The sequence below is a fragment of the Anarhichas minor genome, unplaced genomic scaffold (genome assembly GCF_050575085.1).
Source record: "Anarhichas minor isolate MPS153535 unplaced genomic scaffold, ASM5057508v1 ptg000023l, whole genome shotgun sequence".
In the NCBI taxonomy this organism is placed as follows: domain Eukaryota; kingdom Metazoa; phylum Chordata; class Actinopteri; order Perciformes; family Anarhichadidae; genus Anarhichas; species Anarhichas minor.
Genome location: NW_027466469.1, coordinates 4,024,490 through 4,046,043, shown reverse-complemented (window position 1 = coordinate 4,046,043; position 21,554 = coordinate 4,024,490). Strand labels below are relative to the sequence as shown.

Sequence of the window (21,554 nt, the reverse complement as noted above, 5' to 3'; positions counted from 1 at the left end):
GGGATGGGGGGGGGGGCAAAACTGATTTTAGACATCATTTACAGTGAAATCTAACCAGGTCTGTCATTCACTTCTATCCAAACAAACTCACTGAGCTTGATCACAGCGGATTCCAAGCAGTCATCTTGAGGCAACATTGTATCCCAGCGCGGGCAGATCAGATAAGAACGGATCAGTCGGGAAGAGTGAAAGTGACAACACACACACACACACACACACACACACACACACACACACACACACACACACACAGTGGATCAGGCTGATGATGAGGGCTTTAGCTGCCACAGCTTCATCTCTGGATGCAGGTATGGAGGATCACTGTGAGCTTACGTCTCCCCCCACACATACACACATACACACATACACACACACTCTCCATCGATGGTTATAGCCGTGTGTCTGTCATCGGGGAGATTTTGTCTGAACTGCAAAGAACTTTCCCTTAACACCTGGACACTAAACACCTGACAGTGTGTGTGTATGCGGGCCAAATGGGGTCGGAGCGTGTGTGTTCCGTGTATCTATTAGCCGACAGCAACCTGCCGTGTCAAAATAACCCTTGCAGTGACCAGCGGTGGCGTCGCTTGACGGTCGCCCGGTCGTCAGACATGTACTCGAAAAAGACGTCGCGATGAGTGCAATGCTTGTGCTTCTTTTAACAGCAGCAACACAATGCAACCACAACTACCGCACCAGAATGTGTTACATAAAAAAAGAAAAAGGAATTAGGAATGAAAAGTATGAAATAGAAGAATTACAGCATTAATAAACCAGATGCAAAATACCACTAGTTAAACATGAGAAAATAAATGAATATAAATAGTGCACTTGGATTGTAATTGGCCTCCTCATCAGATTGGCATGTCCTGTCAGAAAGGGCCGTGGACCATTACCCCGAACTATCCCTTTGAAGCTCGGCGCATAAAAACCCAAAACGATCTGAACGGACTAAAACTAACTAAAAGCTGTACTTTCTGTGCTGCTTTTATCAGGAATAGTTCCAAACACATGGACCTTTTATACAACTTGAATACACATTGTGAGGTAAGAAGTAAGACAGCTAACCTTTCGGTTCATACTACAGCTGGGAGATAACTTCCCCCCACACGATTGGCAATTCTCTCTTACTCGCGCGCCCCCTCCTACCTGCTGGAGAGCGTTTAGACCAGGTAGACCGGCGCCAAGCCCCTCCAGCGCGGCCAACATCTACATGAGAACCACATTGTGCTCCGTGCGTTGGCAGGAGCTTTGGACACTGGAACGGGCAGAGACTGTCAAAGGTTCAGCTCAGACTCGAGATTTACTCTCCTGCGCACACATGGCGGCCCCGAGCCCTCGCACAGTGCACCGCTGAGACGTCTGAACACCGATTTACCGCTGGGCTCTGATAAACTGCTTAAATCCTCAGCGTGTTTTTCATCAGTCCAGTATCTGTGCAGATCATCATCAAATCATCTCATAAAAGTGGGTGCACACAGTGTCTGTGTGTGTGTGTGTGTGCGTGTGTGTGTGTGTGTGTGTGTGTGTGTGTGTGTGTGTGTGTGTGTGTGTGTGTGTGTGTGCTTCAGGTAGTCAAAGTGTCCCCGGTGGGTTGCCTGATCATCACATTCCCACCTCCCTCTGCTCGTCCCACCGGAGGAGACGCTCGGTCCAGGCTGCACGGTGATTGGACGACCTCAGAGGACAAAAAGCGTTTTTGCCTCATTTATCAAATATGATGAAGACCGATGACGGCCAGGTGGTGTCTCTCTGCATTTGTGTGTGGATGTAGAGGGCTGAGGATAATGTGTGTGTGTGTGTGTGTGTGTGCGCGCGCACACCGATATTTCAGCAGAGAGGAATGCCCTTCGTTCAGCCCGCGTGATAATTAATAGCTGTCAGCGTCTGTTTAGCGGAAGGAGGCGCTGACAGACAGCACTCCAGAAACGCGGAGAATGCGCGAACGCCTCACAGGGGTGGAGGAGGGAGCCGAGGGTTGGCGTGGAGAGGTACGATGCGGTGCAACAGCCCTCTGAGCCGTCCCGTTTCAGATGATCCGGGTCACCAAACCTGGGACGTGTCACCCTCATTTGCTGCCATCTGAGGAATTCCCGGATATCTGTGAAAGCTGTGTGAGAGCGATAGTGATCTCTCAACACCAACACTACAGCGATACACTGAGTGTGTGTGTGTGTGTGTGTGTGTGTGTGTGTGTGTGTGTGTGTGTGTGTGTGCATGGAAGACAAGGATAAGTATAGCTGTGAGGCAAAACTAATTTAATTTGATCAACATACTAATAGAACAGCCTACTTTCAGTGCTGTATTTTAAATGTGCTTCTGACATAAATTTCATATACAGTGATGATGACAGATTCAGAGCATTTTTACCGTCTTTCACGAAGAGATGGAAAATGTGTTTTTGACACGACCCAAAAACACATTGAGTTAAAACAATGTATGTATGGTCTCTCTGAATATACCTGCATTCACCCTCCGTCTGAAACGCTCCGTTTTAGCGCGTCTCTCTTTCAGCCCTCCTTTCGAAAAAGCCCCCCTGTGGCATTACGGGTAGAGCAGCTGACGTAGTATAACGTGCAAGACACACACAGGACTTTTGTCCAGGAGACTGCACTGGACACCAACGTCCAGTGCAAAACTAAAATGAAAGTTGTGGGTCGTTAGTAACATGAGTTGTTAGCGTAGTTAATCACAGGACTTGTTTGAGTTGTTAGTCCCCTGTTGGTCGTGTTTGTCAGTAAAGTTCACCTCCACCACGCTCATTTCCTAAACCTAAGGGATGTTGTTGCCTAAACCTTATTTCCTGTGAAGGAAAAAGCACCATGCATGTAACTTGCATGCTTATATTGACAGCCCAAAGAAGTCCAAAACTGCATTATTTGATGCGTTGGTGTGAGAATGTGTTGTCTAATGAGTCTGCACGTGACATAGGACGGGTGAGCTGAATCTGAATGGCTTGTTGAATCACACAAAAAACTGACTGGATGTCGTCTTTCATAGTTTATGGGTTGGTAGGCACTCCAGATACCCAAATGTATGTATGTGCACACGCACTGAAAAAGGGGAGTTTTTCATGATATGTCCCCTTTAAGAAACGCTTGTGTCTATTTTTTTTATCTCTCCATTTTATTTTGAAGGGTGGTTCACAATAAGTAAATTAACCTTGACATGGGATATCGGTGGACTTTCCATATAGTGGTTCTTTATTTCTATCAATAAAGCTATTACTTATCTATTAAGAGTTGTCTAGAACAGATGTGTGGCTTAATTCATTCAGGCTAAAAATAGTTCTGTCATCCAGCTAATTTTGGATCTTTGAACACAAGTTTAAAATGGGATTCATTAATCCAGGATGAAATAATCTTGAATAACGGTGCACTTTTATTTTGAAATATAGGCTAAATGAGAAGAGTTGAAACCACGATGAGCATTCATGTTCTTGGTATATATTAGTGTTGAGCTCAAGTGATTGTTAGGACATAGGTGTTGTGGGAATCCTCCCAGCATGCAACTTGGCTAACAGATTCATGGACATAGAGTAAGTCTAATTTGCTGTGTTCATGCATCGTTACTGCTGAAACAATTAGATAACCATGAGCCTGCTAAAAAAATGATGAAATCTGCTTTTATCTACTTTTAAAATGCTCTTCATGAGTTTCATCTTACCTCATAACTGTGGGCCATACTCACACCCAATCCACTCTATGCATACACTGCTATTGTCAATACCTAAAATCAGTTTATACAGCAGGAATAAATGGAGTTCAGTGGATCGTGAATAGCATCAGTTTCTTCCAACTTTTGGAACCAACACCTGGGATGCTCACGTGTGGGCGGACGGCACCTCCTGCTGGCTGAACATGCCACGACCGGCTCATCCAGTCAAACGGCAGATTAAATGGATGTAGTGGTCCCCAATTTGCTCAATAAATATAGTTATATATAAATATGTGCTCTGGTAAGAAGCCGTTTTGTTTGAGGATTTTTAAAAAAGTACTTCTTTCCCTTGAAATTATTAAAATATAAGCTAACATACAGAATTTTTTTTTCCAGCCATGGTATTTAAAAACAATGTGGTGAACACAGAATGGCAAGGGACAAGTGGTAAAGGCAATTAAGGTATAAGTTTAATATTTTTTTTAAAGAATGCATATACAAAGAACAAAGACTTTCGACAGAGCATTTGGTTTTGCACCAAAACAACAACAGGTTATAATAATTATACTGACTTGGGCTGGAAATCGACCCAACTCTAAGCCACCACTAAAGAAGAACAAGAACCAACCGATCACACCTCATCTCAACAGCCTCTGCCGTATCAACCAATCACAGCTTTTCCTTGGTATAAACTGGCAGGGAAGAGTTCAGAGGAGTTCCCACCCCTAAATGTAAAAGGAGTCAAAGTAACCTTTTTTTTTTATATATTTATTTATATATATATATATAAAATAAAAAAACAGCACGAACAAAAAATAATGAAGAAAAAAAAAATTGTTTTGGTAAAAACACCTGGAGCCTACATCAACATCGTGTGCCAGCTTACATTATAATTACATCTGTTCACCCTCATCACTTAGAACGGGAACCAAGAGCTCGGCTACATGCAGCACCGTGTGACCTTTGAACGGGTACAGCAGAGCGGACAGACACGCGGCCTGGAGGCACAGACCTCTGGTGGAAAGGCTGCCAGTGCACTCCAAGGGACTGTTTCTTGTTTTGTTGCATGGACGTCTCTGCTGTGCCTGTTCTAAGTGTGAGGGGATGAGAATGTACAAACAGCATCCTGCTTCACCCGTCCATGGTCCATGGTCCCGTCCCACCCCCGTCCCACCCCCCGCGGCAACGCATCAAGAGCACACCGCTTGCTCTGCTAACACTGTTTAAGTTCCCTGCATCTAAAAAGGCCCAATTCCTTGCGGTCCACTGACCCGTTGCTACTGGACGCCTTTTAAGCTCTTCAAGTGGTTACCACGCTCCAAATGGACACTAGATGGCAATATCTACTCATTCAATTACCTCTGAGAGCTGTGTGGAGGTTTAGCCGTATTGCTGAGTCCTGTCAGACCTAGTCTCCATAGTGGTTAGGAGCGCATCTATCTGGAACATGGAATAAATATCTCAGACATGTCATGTGTTTGAGGAGAAAAAGAAAGGGGGGGAGGGGGGTAACAAACGCTACTTTTGTTAGCATTTCTTCTGGTAGCGCTGAGAAAGAAACGTAGGGATCGGCTGACGAATGTTGTCGTCAACGGAAGGGGGGGGCGTCAAGCGTGAGCAGCCACCGGGCGGGCAGCTGAGGGGGTCTGGGGGGGGGGGGGGGCTTATATCCACGGGCATCTAAAAAGTTGTTCGGGCCACAACACTGACGGAAAGCTGGACAGAGTGAATTCTACTTGTGTGTGAGCTCTGTATCCGGACCCCTCGTCCTCAGGGCCCCCCGCAGCCTGGTCGGTCACAAGGGGCTGAAGCTTCTTATTATTGCAGAGAATTATGGGAAACTTTCCTTCTTTCTAGTCCTCTCTGTGGAGGGCAATGCCGACAACCAACCGCAGCAGAGCGAGGGGAAAGGAGGGGGTGTGGCTGCAGGGGGAGGGTGTGTGTGTATATTTAAGATGTATGTATGTATGCATGTATGTGTGTGCGTGTGTGTGTGTGTGCTTCGAAAAGGGAGGAGCCTCTCATAGCAGCACACATTTGCGTTTCTTCTTGGGCTCTGGGGGCTCCAGTGCAGCCAATATCGCCTCATCAAACACATTCTTTAGGCCTTTCTGTGGACACAAACACACAAGCACAGGCTCAATTGAAGGGAAAACGAACACACACACACACACACACACACAAAAAACGGTAGAGCGAGGGGGGAGATAAACAATAACAGCTTAAACAGAGGGAAAATAACTGGGTGAGAACAAAAGTAAGTAGCGAGTCATAAGACAGTGGAGAAAATGTGCAGTTGGGGACAACAACAAAAATTCAACAAATATGTAAAATATTTCAAAATTAGACGTGTGACAGCTGAAACCAAAAGGCAAGAAAACAAGAACGTGGAGGAAAAAGGGAGCGTGACCCCCCCCCCCCAACAACACAAAAGCAAAATGGAAAAGTGAGCATTTTCACATCACGCCGACCTGTTTGTCTTTGACTTCCCAGCCTCTGCTCATCCAGATCCCAAATATGTAAAACAAAAATCACCACAACTTAGGTGTTCTCTCAGAGTTGAATGTGTTCTCTCTCTGAGTAGAGCTGCTTACAGCGTGAGCTTGGTCATGTGAAGTAACCAGAGCTGTACTGTGCAGTGAACCAGTGAACCCCTCGGCGCTGTTTAACTCACTCTATTAACGCGACTACATTCTGTGACAAAGCACTGGAAAAAGAAAGAGAGCGAGAGAGGAGAGCAAGTTCACTTGTCCTTTATTCATTCACTTCACAGGTAATTTCACATAAATATAGCTTCTTTTTTTTTTTCTTCTTTTTTTAATCTGGACTTTCAAGACAGCAGGATGTGCACCACAGGTAATGGCTCGTGTGTCATATGTAAAGAACGTTCGGACCAAACAAGTCAGGAAGAAAGCGTTTTTCAGGAGATACGTGTAGCTTAGCTATGAACCAGAGCAATAAGACGGGACTATCATGTAGCAAACAGGGATGACGTCATTAAGTGCAAAACCATCCGGGGTGAAAAAAGGTGAGTCAGACGCCAAACACCCTCTGTTTAAAATGTCCATTCACACTGGATTTTAGCATGAGGATACTGTAACAGTCACATTCCACAGTACTCCCATTTTACAGTAAAAAACTGTTAATGGAGATTACAGTCTGAACACCGAGTATGATGGCAACCAAACAGCTGACAGTATCATACTGTAAAGCACAGTACTGTAATACTTTTTACAGTAATACACTGCTGTTGTAGATTACAGTAGCTACACTGTAGAATAACAGCTTCAGACTGTTGCAGCCAGTAGTTTACTGTAATTTAACAGCACCCTGTTAGTGGGGATGTTGTCAAGATGGCCAAACACTTCCTATATATGACTCACGTACATGAAAGTATGAAACCATAGTCACAATTCCCAAGTTCTGTGTAATCAGGGTACAACAGTATCAACAGTAATACAAACTATACATTCAAATGGAAGCTCTGTTTAGTGTTGGGATCAACCTCAGTGAGGAGCCAAACCCTCCCCGCATGAACTACTACTACAATACAGAGGGGAACGGCTGACTAAAACAATGGCCACATCCCAAATGACATCCTACATCCTCAGTGACACACCGCTCTACTGTTGGCCAGGGGCCAATTAATAAGCACGGGGCCCAAGGAGCAGAACTAGGAATAACACAGCGGTGAAGTTAGGGCTGGTACTTTCAGGCTATGCATCAATATATGATATCTATCTCAATATTTTCATATTTTCTCTAAAATAACTGTTTGGTGGACCTACTGACGGACTTATTGAGTGAATGGGACATTGCATCCACCCAAAGGTCGCTTACATCTTGAAATCAGTTCTTAAACCGAGAAGCTTAACGCCAACGCAAGTTTAAAGCCGGCAGCTTAACAATATTACGGGGCAATTTGTTTGCAATCAAATCATTTACTACATCCCACGTAGAACAGGTCGCCATGCATCGAGTATATTCGATACATTGCTCACCTCTAGGTGAAGATTCATGATGTAAAACAAAGTCGGCCTAAATCCCTCCAGAGGTAAGATGTGACATACAATAGCACACCAAACAGACCAAATGTCAGCAGTTGCAGGTGAGAAAAGGCAACGAGTGAAGTCATTGAAGTGATGAGGGGCCACGAGTCAGAGAATCAGCACATGAGACAAAGACAAGTTGTAGTGCACTCTCAATACAGAGCAGGGGTTAGATGAGCTGGGATTGGTCCACATTGCAAAAGCAGCACATGTAAATACATTGAGAGAGGAAAGGAGGGAGAGGAGGTGAATGAATGGAAAATGCCAAAAATAGTGGCGATCGGAGGAGATGAGAGCGGTGGCACAGAGGAGGGTTAAAATATACAGCAATTCCCCTTTCTCTGCGTCTCAGGAGGCTCGAGGGCAGCTAGGATAGCTTCATCAAACACATTCTTCAGCCCTCGCTACAGCGGGAGGAGAGGGAAGAGAACAACAGCACAGTTAGCACAGAAACACAGAGAGAGGAGGAGGAGGAGAAGGAGGAGAGGAACGTGGCAGAGCGAGGAGGAAAGTGTTTGTGTGAAATGCAGCGAGACGGTACGAGAGTCACAGGACGAGACGGCGGCGAGCTGATGAGCGTTCAAAGAGAGGCAGAGAGGCGCTGAACGGCGGGGCTACGGACAGAGCGCCGAGATCCCTCACGGGAAACAGGAAATGACATCAGCAGCTATGCAACAGTTGTGCCAGGGAGGGAAGGAGGAAGGAAGGGGCGGAGCAGAGGGGTGGGGGCTCCACCTCGATCCCATCAACACTATTGTTCTGTGCTCACTTCCCTCCTCCTGTTTCTAACAGACATGTTCTCCATTGAGCAGATAAACGCAGGAAAGCACCGACTGATTTATCAATCAGACAATCCAGCACAAGTACTACGTACCACAATGCTAATGGTACTAATGGTAATTGATGTCGTCTACTCTTGGACTTAAACATTTCCACTAATAGCATAGAATTCATTAGATCTAGTCACACTTTGATATGACTTCATATTGTAAACATTGTGAGCAGAAATTCATTTGCAAATCTCAGCCAACCGATTATGGAAACTGTATCTGACGGCTTTATTTGGTACTAAAATCAGTTACGTGCACCGTGCATGTGGAGCTCAGGGTAACCTGAACAGCTCCATCTTTTACATTCAGTATAACTGTTAGACCTGTGTAAGATAGACAGATCATTTGTTTTCACGGACGGCTGAATGGTGCGTCACTTTAAATGTTGTCGCCGCAAGGAATTGTGGGGCGGCATTATCTTCTTTCCTTTGGTAAAGGAAGGTCCAGTGTTTCCTATGCTAAAGGAGCTAATAAAGGAAGCATTGAAGCACCTTTCCTTAACATTCAGAGAACTCAAACAGCTCTGATCATGGCGGCCACTTAGACACTTCTGGTCATTTCACTGAGTGAGGAACCTTCCAAAGCAAAAAGGACTTTTCCACTGCAGCCCGGGTGTAGGGAGCAGATCCCAGGACAGGGCCCACGACCCACATCTACTGGCAGATTTCGAGGAAAAAAGTCAAAAAAAGAGACCAGATCAGGGTCACTCCCACTGGACCTTTGTTTTGGAGAGGTTTGTAGATCACACGTGGACTGACACTTCCTCACAAGAAACCCTACGATACTCCACTCTGAAGTTACAGATTCTACCACACACTCAACACACAGAAACCAGGAAGCACTCCGGTCTGAAGAAAGCTCTTAACCATACGAGAAACATCTGGTGATCTATAATTAGCAACATCCTCTAGAACTAATCCAGCATGCACAGGCCTGGGGGACAATGTTCCTCTTTCCTCCTTTTTCTTAGTTCTTGCCTTTGAGACGTGAATCGTGTGTATCCATAAGTGTATGTATCCATATATATATATATATATATATATATATGTGTGTGTGTGTGTGACAGTATATATTCATATACATTACCTGTGTGAGGGCTGAACACTCCACGTATTTCACAGCCTTTAGGTCTCTCGCCAGCTTCTCGGCCGTCTCTGGAGTGATGGGCTTCTGCTTGTTCTTGGCCAGCTTCTCTATAGTGGACGGGTCATCCCGCAAGTCGATCTGGGTCCCAACTAGCAGGAATGGGGTCTTTGGACAATGGTGGGTAATCTCTGGAACCCACTGGATACACAAAACACAGGGTCACGGGACAGCCGACACGCTGCGTCTCAATCATTGAACATCGGGCTTTTCATTAGTGAGCTTTCCTCCACACCGACTCAGGTTTGATCAGCCGTCAGTGGAGGTCACAATGTTCAGATCCAACACAAAAATAGAGTCTTTCTGAAATGATTAGAAACTACAGCTGTTCAAATATCCATTTCATTGTTATTATTAACGTTAATGTTCTTGAAGTGTGCGCCGTGCAGCTACGTTATCTAGAAGAATAGAAGATTCTGTACGTCACAACGTAGTGGGGAAAAGACCAGTGGCAGGAGAATGAAGCATGGAGGGTTTGACTTGCCTTTTCTTTGACGTTTTCAAAGGAGGAGGGGGACACGACGGAGAAACAGACGAGGAACACGTCTGTCTGGGGATAACTCAGAGGGCGTAACCTGTCGTAGTCTTCCTGACCTAGAGACACCACATACACACACGTTTACCTCTCACTGTCTGGCCATCATGTGGATTATAATCATCATCGTTACAGAACAAAGCGGGGGAACTCTGCTGGCAGAGTGATGCACAGCACCAGAACCACAGGGCACCTTCAGGTACAGCTTCAGGGCTGATTCTCTTCTTTTGCTATCACAATATATATTTATCCAACCAATGTGTTTATGACTGAAGTGTTTACTACCCCAGAGTAACACTGTGGGGTAGTAAACACTTCAGTAATATTTAGGCTATATACTACTTAACAATACATCATAGTTTATTAGTTGGATTATATTTAGTATAAAGAATCATAAATAATCAAAATCTTGGTAGCCTTACTAGTAACTGACATTGTCAAATAAATGTAGTCAAAAGAACAATATTTCTCTCTGAGATGTAGTGGACTAGAAGTATAAAGTTACATAAAATGGAAATACCCACATAAAGTACAAGTATCTCAGAATTGCATTAAAGTACAGTACTTGAGTATCCTAAATGTACTTAGTTACATCCCACCACTGCTACAAAAAGAGCTACATTGTTCACAATGATCACGTGAGTCTTCATAGATCTAGCCTCTTCATTTTGCTCTCAAAGTGATTTATTTAACTTTAAAATACTATTGTGTTTTTTCCCCCGTGAGAGGGTCCGAGGTCCACATGCAGAGTCTCACATAATCCTGAACACACACCCTACGCCCACAAGAGATACATTGTGGATGGAAGATAAAGGAAGAGAATTTTTTTTCCATGATTTCCATTCAAAGTCACATAAACACTTGACAGCAAATGTATATAATCATGACAATGTCTTGTTAGGAAACAGTTCCATGAACTGGATGAACAGAACTGTTGGAAGAAGAAAGACATACCTGCTGTATCAAACAAGCCCAGAGTGTAGGGCTCTCCTCCGATCATTACAGTTACAGCATAGTTATCAAACACCTGCAACGGACCACAAACAGTGAATGATGTATACATCTTATTCCCACAAGGGAGGACAGATAAGGTGTTGTTAAAATGTGCATATTCAATACATTTCAAACTGACTCAGGTTCTAGGTGATACGGCACAAAGCTGTCTAAGATTTGATCACACAGCAGGGGGTCAACTATGGTTAAGCAACACAAATCTTAAATATTAGTGAATTGTGCAGCAAGCTAACAGCCAGAAACATTAACAATATGAAATGGACTTACTGCTGAATTCATTTGATCACATGACAAACAGAGCTACACAGGTAGAGCATAGGAATCCCCACTCACCGTAGGAACGTATTCAGAGGGGAACTTGTTTGTGGTGTAGGAGATGAGCAGGCAGGTTTTACCCACCGCACCGTCCCCAACGACAACACACTTGATGGTCTGCATAGCTGCGTTTAACAGTCGTCGCTGCTCATTCAAGATGTGGGAGAGAAAAACAAATAGAGGGAAACTTCATTAGTCGATGGCACTGCTTATTGCATTTAACATGTTCTCTGTTTCCTGCCCAGGCACCACGGACGTGACTTAGCTTATAGCTAACTGTGGTACCGCTAACAAGCTGCGCACTGGCTCTGTCGAATGGATGAGTTGGCTTTGCTAACTGTAAAGTCAGCCCGACCGAAGGTAAAATAAACTATTTGAAGTCAGTTTAGCTGTAGAAGCGTTGCAAACCATGTTGATTTATTTTGGGGGGGGACATTAAGCAGCTGCGTTGGACAGCATGGACATGTTATGTCAACAGGACATACAGGAGGGGGGGGACCAATAATCTGGGGGAGACCTTGGAAAGCTCAACACCAGATGGCATTTTCATTAATGTCAATGACAAACTGTTGGTAAAAGCACTTTTCGATAAAATTGTAGCCTGGCCTAAATCTGAAAATTGAGGGGACCCAAGTCCAAGACCCTGGGGAGATAACCCCGTCCAGTCACAGATCAATAACCTAACCTCTAGTCAATGGTAGGGTCCAGATGTCCAAATGAGGTTTTATAATTTAGGAGACTGAAGGATGATGTAGACCCACAGCTGGAGAAATGACACTGTAGAAATATGCTTCACACAACGCCATTAAACATCCTGTGGCTGTGCTAGCGTAGAATTATGGAAAAACACCAGATTGGGGTTTGACTCCTTTCCACTCAATTTTCCAAGAAACAGAGTGGAAATCAAATCATACTGGTGTTAGTCTGACTCTAGTATTGAAAGGTGTCATGGAACAACAGATTAGGGCCGTCATGAAAGGACGTTGGAATATTCGTTGTTAAAAAATACATAGAAATTCAAACTATTCAAATATCTATCGTTGCGCATTTTGTCCTTGACACCGTTTGCTAACTGGTCGCAGCGCTCCACTTTGAGCTGAACTTTTAAACTTATCGATATGATACCTCCTCATTTCACAACACATATCCAAATGAGGTGGCAGCTGGCTGCAGGGAGATCACAAGGAGATCGCCCCAAAGCTTCCTACTTGCTGTTGGCTGTATCGTATGTCATTTCTGCTAAATATCACAATATAAATCAGGATTTTCACTAGTGCATACAATGACCTGCTGGGGGAAAATAGTGGCGACTAGTGGAGACTCCTAATTCTCTAGGTTGGTGCTTAGCTAGCGTTATCTAGTGAACAGCTGATAATGCTAGCAAGCTACGGTCACTTAACGGTACTAGACAGACAGCTTGGGTTGCCCCCGGCCGCCAACCGCAAAACAGACATACAGTGGGGGATAAAAGCAGTCGTCCTGCCGACTCTTTGCTTCTCACACACCAACAAGCAGCAAGTGACAGTCAAGCTTTCGTACAATAAGCTCCGCTTCATTGGATGCAAGGCACCTTACATCAACAGGGCAGAGGCAAGTTGCTATAAAAAAACAGTAAGAAAGTAGGAAATGCTTGAATGTCCGGCCATCCAGCAGACAGCTCTGATAGTGTTCCGTTTGAAATATTGACAGGCCAACCACAGATCATAGGATCCTCTGCTAATATTTTACTGGATTTTATATTTACAAATAACAATGCATTAAAAATAGGGTCACAACTTGTCAATATGTTCACGATTAAGTTCAATGCTGCTGAGGTGGCAAAAAGCTCACCGAGTTGAACCAGACACACAATGCAGTTCACAAGTGAAGCTGCTTCACTGCTCAGCTCTCTACTGAGCAGCAGACCAGTGAGCCCAGTGACTAAAGACATGGCTGGAACTGGAATCTGAGCACTTAGTAGCACACAGAGAAACTACTCTAAAAGTAACTGTGAACTCAAGGCCTTCATCAGAATCCTAACAGCAACATGGTCGTTTTTTTAAGTTTGCCCTTCACTTGCACCCTAACAAGTACCTTCCCTACAAGAAACCATAACAGGCCTTTTTCACACCACAGTTTGACTTATCATGGTATGAAAAGCACAGGTGTTACTAATGACATTAACGATGGCTTTGTTCTATTCCCGTGTTCCAGAAAGCCATGACAGTGTGACAGTGAGCCGGCAAGAACCGTACTAAGGATCCCCGAAAACTAAAGCAGCTACATAGAATTCAGTTAAAGCATCAAACCAGCTGCTTATCTTTTTAATAATAGTACATTGATTGTTTTTAAGTTTTGCACTGCTGGACAGAAAAACTAATCATCTGAAAATCAGTTGGAAACAGCCATTTTTCACCATTTATAAATAATGATTAATCGAGAAAATAATCTGCATATTACTTGATGATGAAAATCTTTAGTTGCAGCCTGCATTCATGCATTTGTCCCATGTTAAAAACCCTTCAATAAAAAAAGGCCAACAAGACCAGAGAAACAACAAACAATAAAAGTTGAGCATGGGTCATTGTCTGTAACAATGTGATGCATCGTGGAGCATTGTGCATTTAGAGACAACGCGCTATATGTAGTATGTGGAGCACAGCATTCCCCTGTTCCTCCTCCACACGGTACAGTATGTCAGTGCCAAGCCACTGCAGAGCTCTGCACCACGGGGCGGGGCGGCGTCCGTCACTGAATGCAAATTGTATTTAATTCTTCTTCTCCTGTTGTGGAGTAATCTGATTAGTCCCAGTATGTTCCTGGTGGGAGCTGGGACAGGAAGCAGAGGGGCATTTCTTATGACCTACTTCAAACAGCTCTTTTCTTAAATAAGGTCAAAACTCCAGACTTCTGTCAAAAGTGTCCAATGTTGCTAACCGCTAACAACAAACTATTTCCCCCAATAAATGTTTTCTGTATTAACCGCAAGGCAAAAATGAAATCATAACAAGAAACACCTGGTCAAGAAGTACAACGTTTTCCTGTACCAGACATTGTGGTAGAGTACTAAACAAAAAAATGAGATTAAAGCATAGAGCTGCTTCTGGTAATGGCCACCTAATAGATTACGCTCGTGCGGGCGGCCCAGATGGAGGCGCAGACCCAACAGCTTGCAACCTTGAGTAAAGGCCCGTTTCTTTAATGCTTCAGAGAGGTTTCCACCTCTGTAGACTAAACTGTGCAGCGACGAAGGGAAAATATACATGTGAAAAGGTTACAGCCCGCCACTAGACACAATTAATAAAACAGGGCATTTGCACAGCAGACTTTGATATGAAGACAAGCTCACTACGTGAAGTCCAAAATCCTCTATGTGCAAAGAATGAAGACACAGGATGTGTAATATCGCTGGGCTCATCTGTCTGTTACAGTCGAGGCTTTGTTTGCTTCCAGACAGTAAGCCGTTACGCGTAACTTCCAGAACTGTGTTCAAAATATGACGGGCCGGTGTGATTGCTGATGTGTGATTATAATGGGACATTCTGCAGGACAAGTGGAGCTGTGGAGGTCCCTTTGCAGGCGTTCAGACTCCACTACTACTGAGAACCCTTGAACCTTTTCAAGCTGGGAACAGGGCAACAGACAGCGACCAAAGTGGGAACTTGAGTTACAATTTCACCTGGTCGCATTCACGCGAGTGCATGATGATGACCATTATTGATGATCGTTGATAACCCATGCAGCAGCATAGATATCGCCTGCTGTCTGTTATAGCCTCAACTCCTTTCTTGGCTGATTCCAATTTTTTTATTGTATTCTGAATTGTGGACTTTGGTCCATTGTGATTTTCTTTCTAAGAACGATAATTTACAACACAGCTCCAGACTGACTTCCTTTTCCCCATCCTCCCAGAACCGTCCTGAAAAATAATTATAACCGTCCCGAAGTCCGTGTACAATGTTAACTTATTGTCATCTATAGTGGTTATTTGAATAACGCACACAATTTGAATGATAAGTATATAAATGATTATACTTGCTTTGATTTTCAAAACAAGTAGTTTTAATTGTATATTGTAAGCTGCTTAGAGCTCATCAAGTTAAACAGGTCATCAGTCCTTTCTAATATCTTGTTTGTATTGCTTTGAAAACATATCCTTCAAATAACTATATGTATTCAAGTTTCTCGCCAAAAAAAACAACTTTATGAGATTACATTTAAAGACGTCATGATGGCATTATAATAATAAAGTAACTTTTTTTCAAATCACATATCAAATCGCAATCTTTGTCTAAATAAAGAGGATAATTTTCATACATCATTCACCCTTGTAGACATTACTTCTACTGGTTTGTTGTAGCGTCTGAATGAAGAGGAGGTGGTAAAATGCAGTAAACTTCCAACAAGCAAGAGAAGTTTGCAATTACAAAGAATGCATCCAAACTGTCTAGATGCAAAGCAGCCATATTAAGTGTTGTTTTAATCACCTAACTTTAGATGGGCCCTTACTGGGTTGGGCAGTCGGATGATCTTCAACTTTCCAACATACAAAAAAATTATAATCAAAGAAAAGCTGTGCAAACCAATTGTTCGGCAAGGAAAAGCCCTGCCATTGTCTGGAGGAATCCTTTTACCACAGTATCACTGCCTGGCGATGGCCGTTACATCCACACAAGGATGCAGGCCAGCAGGCCGGCCTGAAGAGTAGTAGTGAAAGCAGCTGACATTCACAACATCATAAACTACTAAGATCAACTCTGTGAACTAAACACGGCGTCTAACGAGAAGTTTTGCAAGACTCAGATAAGCTCACCAGACCTGACCGGTGTGCATTTCGACTGTGAATGGAATAGCATTACTCCTACCAGCCACAGAAACACACATCACTGCATCCTCACAGCTTCATGGGGGCAGGTCGTGATTTATTAAACCTTTCCTCAATAGTTGGTCAAGCTTCCTGCTAAGTTCATCTGAAACAAAGATTTCAGCCTTAAAGAGGAGAATGCTGGTACATGTGGCCGTTTGATACTTGACACACGCAGACTCCAAGTCAAAGTGATAAATCCCAAGCAATGTATATTAATTTTCTATTGCATTAGTGTCCTCGTATTTCATGACACGTCTCAGTATGCAACTACGAGATCAAGCTGTATGTGTAACGTTAATGAAACATTACATAACAGGAACGTTTTGACATCGAACCGGAGAGACTGCTATTGCTAACAGCTCCCGTTAGAGCGGCTGTATTTTGGCCGCATCCTCGGCCTCAATCTGGCCTCATTTCCTGCCGGTTGTTTAAACGAACTCACGTAGCGGTCCCTCTTTTTTTACCCAGTCAATACTGTAAACCTTTGCCCTAGCACACCAACATTAACGTTACAATGTGCAACTGTTTTATAATCCGACACCATGCTTAGAATAAAAAAGTAACATCACGGAGCGTTTGTTACGCCCGTTTCATTCAGCTCGTTAACCAGCTAGCCGCTAGCTAGTAACCAGTTACATCTTTTGCAATTTACTGCTTTAGCGTTAATATTAGGCAAAGGGATAGAACATTCTCACAACGCTTAAATCGACAATACATTAGAAGTGAAATATTGCCGTCACACAGCCTGGAGAGTTTATTTGAAAGCCTAATGTTTAGACTGCCTGCTTGCTTTGCTAACTAACGGACTGTTCTTCAATTAGCTCGCCAAGCTAACAGGCTGAGCTAACCTTAGCGGCTGCTGTTGTTGAATGAGCTATTATAATTCGAAAGTCACAACTCATGTACAACAGATGCACAACATAGAGGACGTTGACACCATTTAACATAAAAACAAACCACAGATATAGCCCAATAGCAATAAGAAAATATTTTTTTCCGTACCGTATCCTCTATTTGTGTCTTTACGCCGGGCGTTGGCAGCTCCGCGCTAGGGGCTTCCCAGTCAACAGTACAGGGACACGTTGCGTGCGTAGTGCTGTACTACGTCATTACGTTAATCGATTGGGGTACAATCGGCCTACTTTTCTATAGCAATAAAGAAACAAGCAAGTAGCATAAATGTTTTATGTCTGTGGCCCAAGATAGAAGAATACAGGTCTTTTGTGGTAGTTATCTAAAACTACATTTCAACTTGTGGAAAAAAAACTAACTACAGCTAAATAGTGCAGTTTGGGGAAATAGCTTTTGATGTGACAAAGATACCCTCACTTTGCATGCAGAATAACACTCAAGCAATATGACCCCATCTCTATCTTTATCTTATTTTAGTCATTTCAAGCTCGGCAAATCTAACACATCCCAAAATGTCTCAATGCACAATTTAGACATGCTTGATTTTTGCTCTACTAGATTTGTTGAATTTAATTCATAAAGCAATCATCTTTAAGTCGTTTTACACTGTATCAAAAAGTATTATACTCCTTACCTCAGTTTCATTACACAAAATGTAAAAACTATAGAACGTCCTACAAAAAAAACAAAAGTTTTATCCATTTTCTTTCAAGTAAAAGTGCTTCAGTTTATATTGCATTTGGAGCTGTATGAGTTTGACCTACATAAACACATTGCAATAGTGCTTTCTGCCACTAGGGGGCACAGTAGCCAAATGATATGCATGCAAACAATTGTGATATTATTCACATTTAGTGAAATAAGTCAAAATACAAACAGCTGTAGGAAAAAAAAAAAAAAAGATTTATTCTCAAAACCACGTTAGAAATAAACACGTACAATATTCATGTTGTATAAACAAACATACTCAACACCAATTTGCAAAAACAAAACGAGGTTAACATTTCTTTCCAAGAAAGGTAAGATGTGTAGGCGTCGCCGCTGTCCTAGACGGTCACACTCTGCAGCAAGGTAATGTTGTCTCCTTTCAACATGACCCTCCCTGGGAGACACGAGGGGAACAAACAAGAGTGGAGGCGGATCAGAAGAGCGAGATGACGGATGTTAAGAGATACAAAGAGTCACTTCACTTTAGGACAAAGCACTGAGCGCACATCAAGTGTGCACAGACGACAGGGAACCGAGTGTCAGTAGAATGTTTCGTCTTCTCACAGCTCAGCTGTGTTCAGGAGGTAACGTACAAGCCAAAAAAGGGGCTTCAAGAAACAATATGCCAATATACCTATGCCATAGGTATTCAACCACCATCTACAGGCACGTTCAGCAACATAAAAAACACTTTCTACTTCCTGGGGTATTACTTGTTTTGGTTTGATAAGATGTCATTAGTTCATTCCCAAATTTATCTACAGTGGTTTTAATAATAACCATAATTTAATAACCATAGTCAGCTTGTGTGTTTTGCTTACTCTGAAACAGTGCCAGCACTGCAAAGTTTTGGGATAACAATTTTTTTTTCTTTTTTCAATTGTGATTTGGGGTGGCACGATACACATGTTTTCAGTTGAATTCATTGTCTCCGCAGCAGATATTTTGACTTGTCAGAACAGCAAACGCACAGGTGTAACAGATTGCACACACAACACACACTGGAACCGGCTCACCTAAATGGAATGCAGATGTTTAATGTTGAAAAATCACCTGTGACAGTGTCAAGTGTGCCGACATTCACGTGTACAAATCAGTGCTAAACACAGGGACAAAGCTACAAAACGCATCAAAATGTATTTATTACCCAGCGGCTTCCTGTTCTTGGTCTTCATGTGGACCTCCTCGGCATCATCTAGGACCAGGTTCATGTACTCATCAAAACCCTTAAGACAGAGAGGGAACCGTTATGCATGAACATTTTCATATTCTTATCCTAAATCCCTCATATTTGTCCATGAGGCTTGATCACATTACATTCAACAACTGCACAAATTCGTCGTAAATTGCTTGTTTCAACTTTATGAACCACCGGTTCATGAGGATGTGTGCGTTTATGAGATTTGATCATCAGCATTATGTACATAGTTCCACTTAGTTTGTGGGCAGATGTCATTCATAAACATTAACCCTGTGAGTAAAAACAAGTCATGCTGTATGACATCTGCAGATGATAGAAATGTGTACAAAAGAACAAATCTATCAGGCAGACCATAACCCTAACCATGGGAGGCAGTTAAATGCATCCAGTTTGTCAATTCTTTTTTATGATATTACTGAATAAATCCCCCCCTTACCACATTTGCCTTTGATTAAAAAAAGTATCCTTTCAATCATAAAAGTGTACATTTGTAGTTAGTTGTTGAGTAAGTATTGATAGTAAGTGTTATACACAGCGCCCGGTGTTTACAGCGAGGAGAGTTTGAACAGTCTGAACCAGGATACGGTTAGTGCACGGCGGATTCCCCGGTGTAAGCATCCGTTTGCCAGCTCTGATAAAGACAAAGCTAAAGCTAATTATTAAAACGAGAAGGGTAAGAAGTTATACTTTAGTTTTATACCGTTAATTTAACTGTAAACATTACATGATTGTATATACTAACAGAATGTTAGACAAAATGTGTCGGGCAGTGGACAGTTACACCAGAGAAGAAGTGGTTAGGCCACCATGTCACCACCACCACCTGCATGTAGCTTATTGCCAATAGACAGGGTTTTAGTGGTAAAAACAGGTCCAACAGAGAGACTTCTTCTCTAGTAGAACAAATAACTTGTGGACTCTAGTCCGAGTCTGATCACTGGTTGTTTTTCTTGTGTTTTTTGCATCTTGATGTCAATTATGTTAATCACCCTTTAACAACTTTCTCAGATTCTTCAACTTTAGTGTAGAATGTCCTCCAGACCCTTCAGCCTACTTACTGATCGTATTCAACGACTACACTACATAGTCCATCAGCCATGCGTTAATGAATAGACTGTGGGAATGAAGTTTTCCTTCACGTTTTACTACAGTTTGATGAAAATAGAAAAGAGCAAAAGGATAACTTACAATGATGCAGCCCTCTATCCGCATGTTCACCTGTTCATACAACCAGACCTGGATCCGTGAGCGCTGTGAATGAGAGATGAGAATTCCATTTTAACCATAAATCATACAAAACAAATCAGAATAAACTGTGGGGGAATAAAAGTTTAACTAAATACTTACATTTTGTAGATACCTGAAAATTAGGTTCTGATACATGGAGTCAAGGAAATTCAAGATTATAGAGCAAACACACACACGAGATAAACATGTTCACCATAAAGAGTGATTGCACATAACGTTAAAAGGCTTCCGATGACTTTTCAGACTTCTCCAGGCTGCAGCACGTTTAACATTAGAAAAACTGTGCTGAACCAGTCAATGTAATAAAACAACTTACTGACGCCACTTCACCTAAAACATATTTTTCATTAGATATCGAACCACTAATCCAAGCAACAATTCCTTTGTACATCAGAAAGCCTCACAGTAGAATACCGGAATAGTTGAATGCTGTTTGGCGTGCTATGGGTAACGTTTAGCAACGTAGCTTAGAGCGGCTATGTTTACTAACTGGTTCTTTGAATGAATGCACTCCAAATAACCATAATTAATTCCCACGGTGTTTTAAACTAATAACATGTTTTCAATAAGTCGTTATCTAATCATATAGCTCTGCTAAAACTCGCTCCTCGTTCACAACATGGGAAATTAATGACTAGCTAGCAAGCTAATGCGAACGGTTAGCCTAGCTGCTAAGCTACTGTAGCAAGATTTAACCGCGTCTTTAACACAAAAGGATACGATGGGCTGCACCATAACCTTCTGGACCTTCTGTCCTTGTCCTCTGTACGCCATTCTTCCAAGAAAATACCAGCGGTAGGTATTTATTTAAAAAATTGCACCGTTTTATTAGCGTGCACGTCAACGACACACTCACGTTGTGAGGTTGCTTTGCTATAATGGCGGTTATCTTCCGCGTGCTGGTGCCGGTTATAATAAAGACGTCGCATGGTTTGTAACAGCGCCCCTGCGGTAGGAGGTCACTACTGCACCCACATGTTGCTCCACAGACAGGCATTTACATGTGTGCACGTGCATACAGACAGTATTAACGTGTGCACGCGCATACATTTACTTTGGAAAGCTATTGACAAAAAATGGAAAAAATAATCTATTC

At 42.8% G+C, this 21,554-nt stretch overlaps 2 protein-coding genes across 2 annotated transcripts; both read right to left on the bottom strand.

The window, feature by feature from the left end:
• Positions 1-4,105: 4,105 nt before the first annotated feature.
• cdc42 (cell division cycle 42) lies at positions 4,106-17,467 on the bottom strand. Its single transcript, XM_076096740.1, has 6 exons — positions 17,392-17,467; positions 11,562-11,687; positions 11,169-11,241; positions 10,164-10,273; positions 9,623-9,820; positions 4,106-5,768 (listed from the first exon to the last, which is right to left on the bottom strand). Exons 2-6 carry the CDS (start codon positions 11,664-11,666, stop codon positions 5,679-5,681), a joined length of 576 nt encoding a protein of 191 aa, XP_075952855.1. The 5' UTR covers positions 11,667-11,687; positions 17,392-17,467; the 3' UTR covers positions 4,106-5,678.
• Positions 17,468-18,181: 714 nt separating this feature from the next.
• On the bottom strand, positions 18,182-21,351 carry snrpe (small nuclear ribonucleoprotein polypeptide E). Its single transcript, XM_076096738.1, has 5 exons — positions 21,179-21,351; positions 20,558-20,584; positions 20,399-20,461; positions 19,157-19,235; positions 18,182-18,403 (listed from the first exon to the last, which is right to left on the bottom strand). The coding sequence occupies exons 1-5, from the start codon at positions 21,230-21,232 to the stop codon at positions 18,348-18,350; spliced, it is 279 nt and encodes a 92-aa protein (XP_075952853.1). The 5' UTR covers positions 21,233-21,351; the 3' UTR covers positions 18,182-18,347.
• Positions 21,352-21,554: the final 203 nt, after the last annotated feature.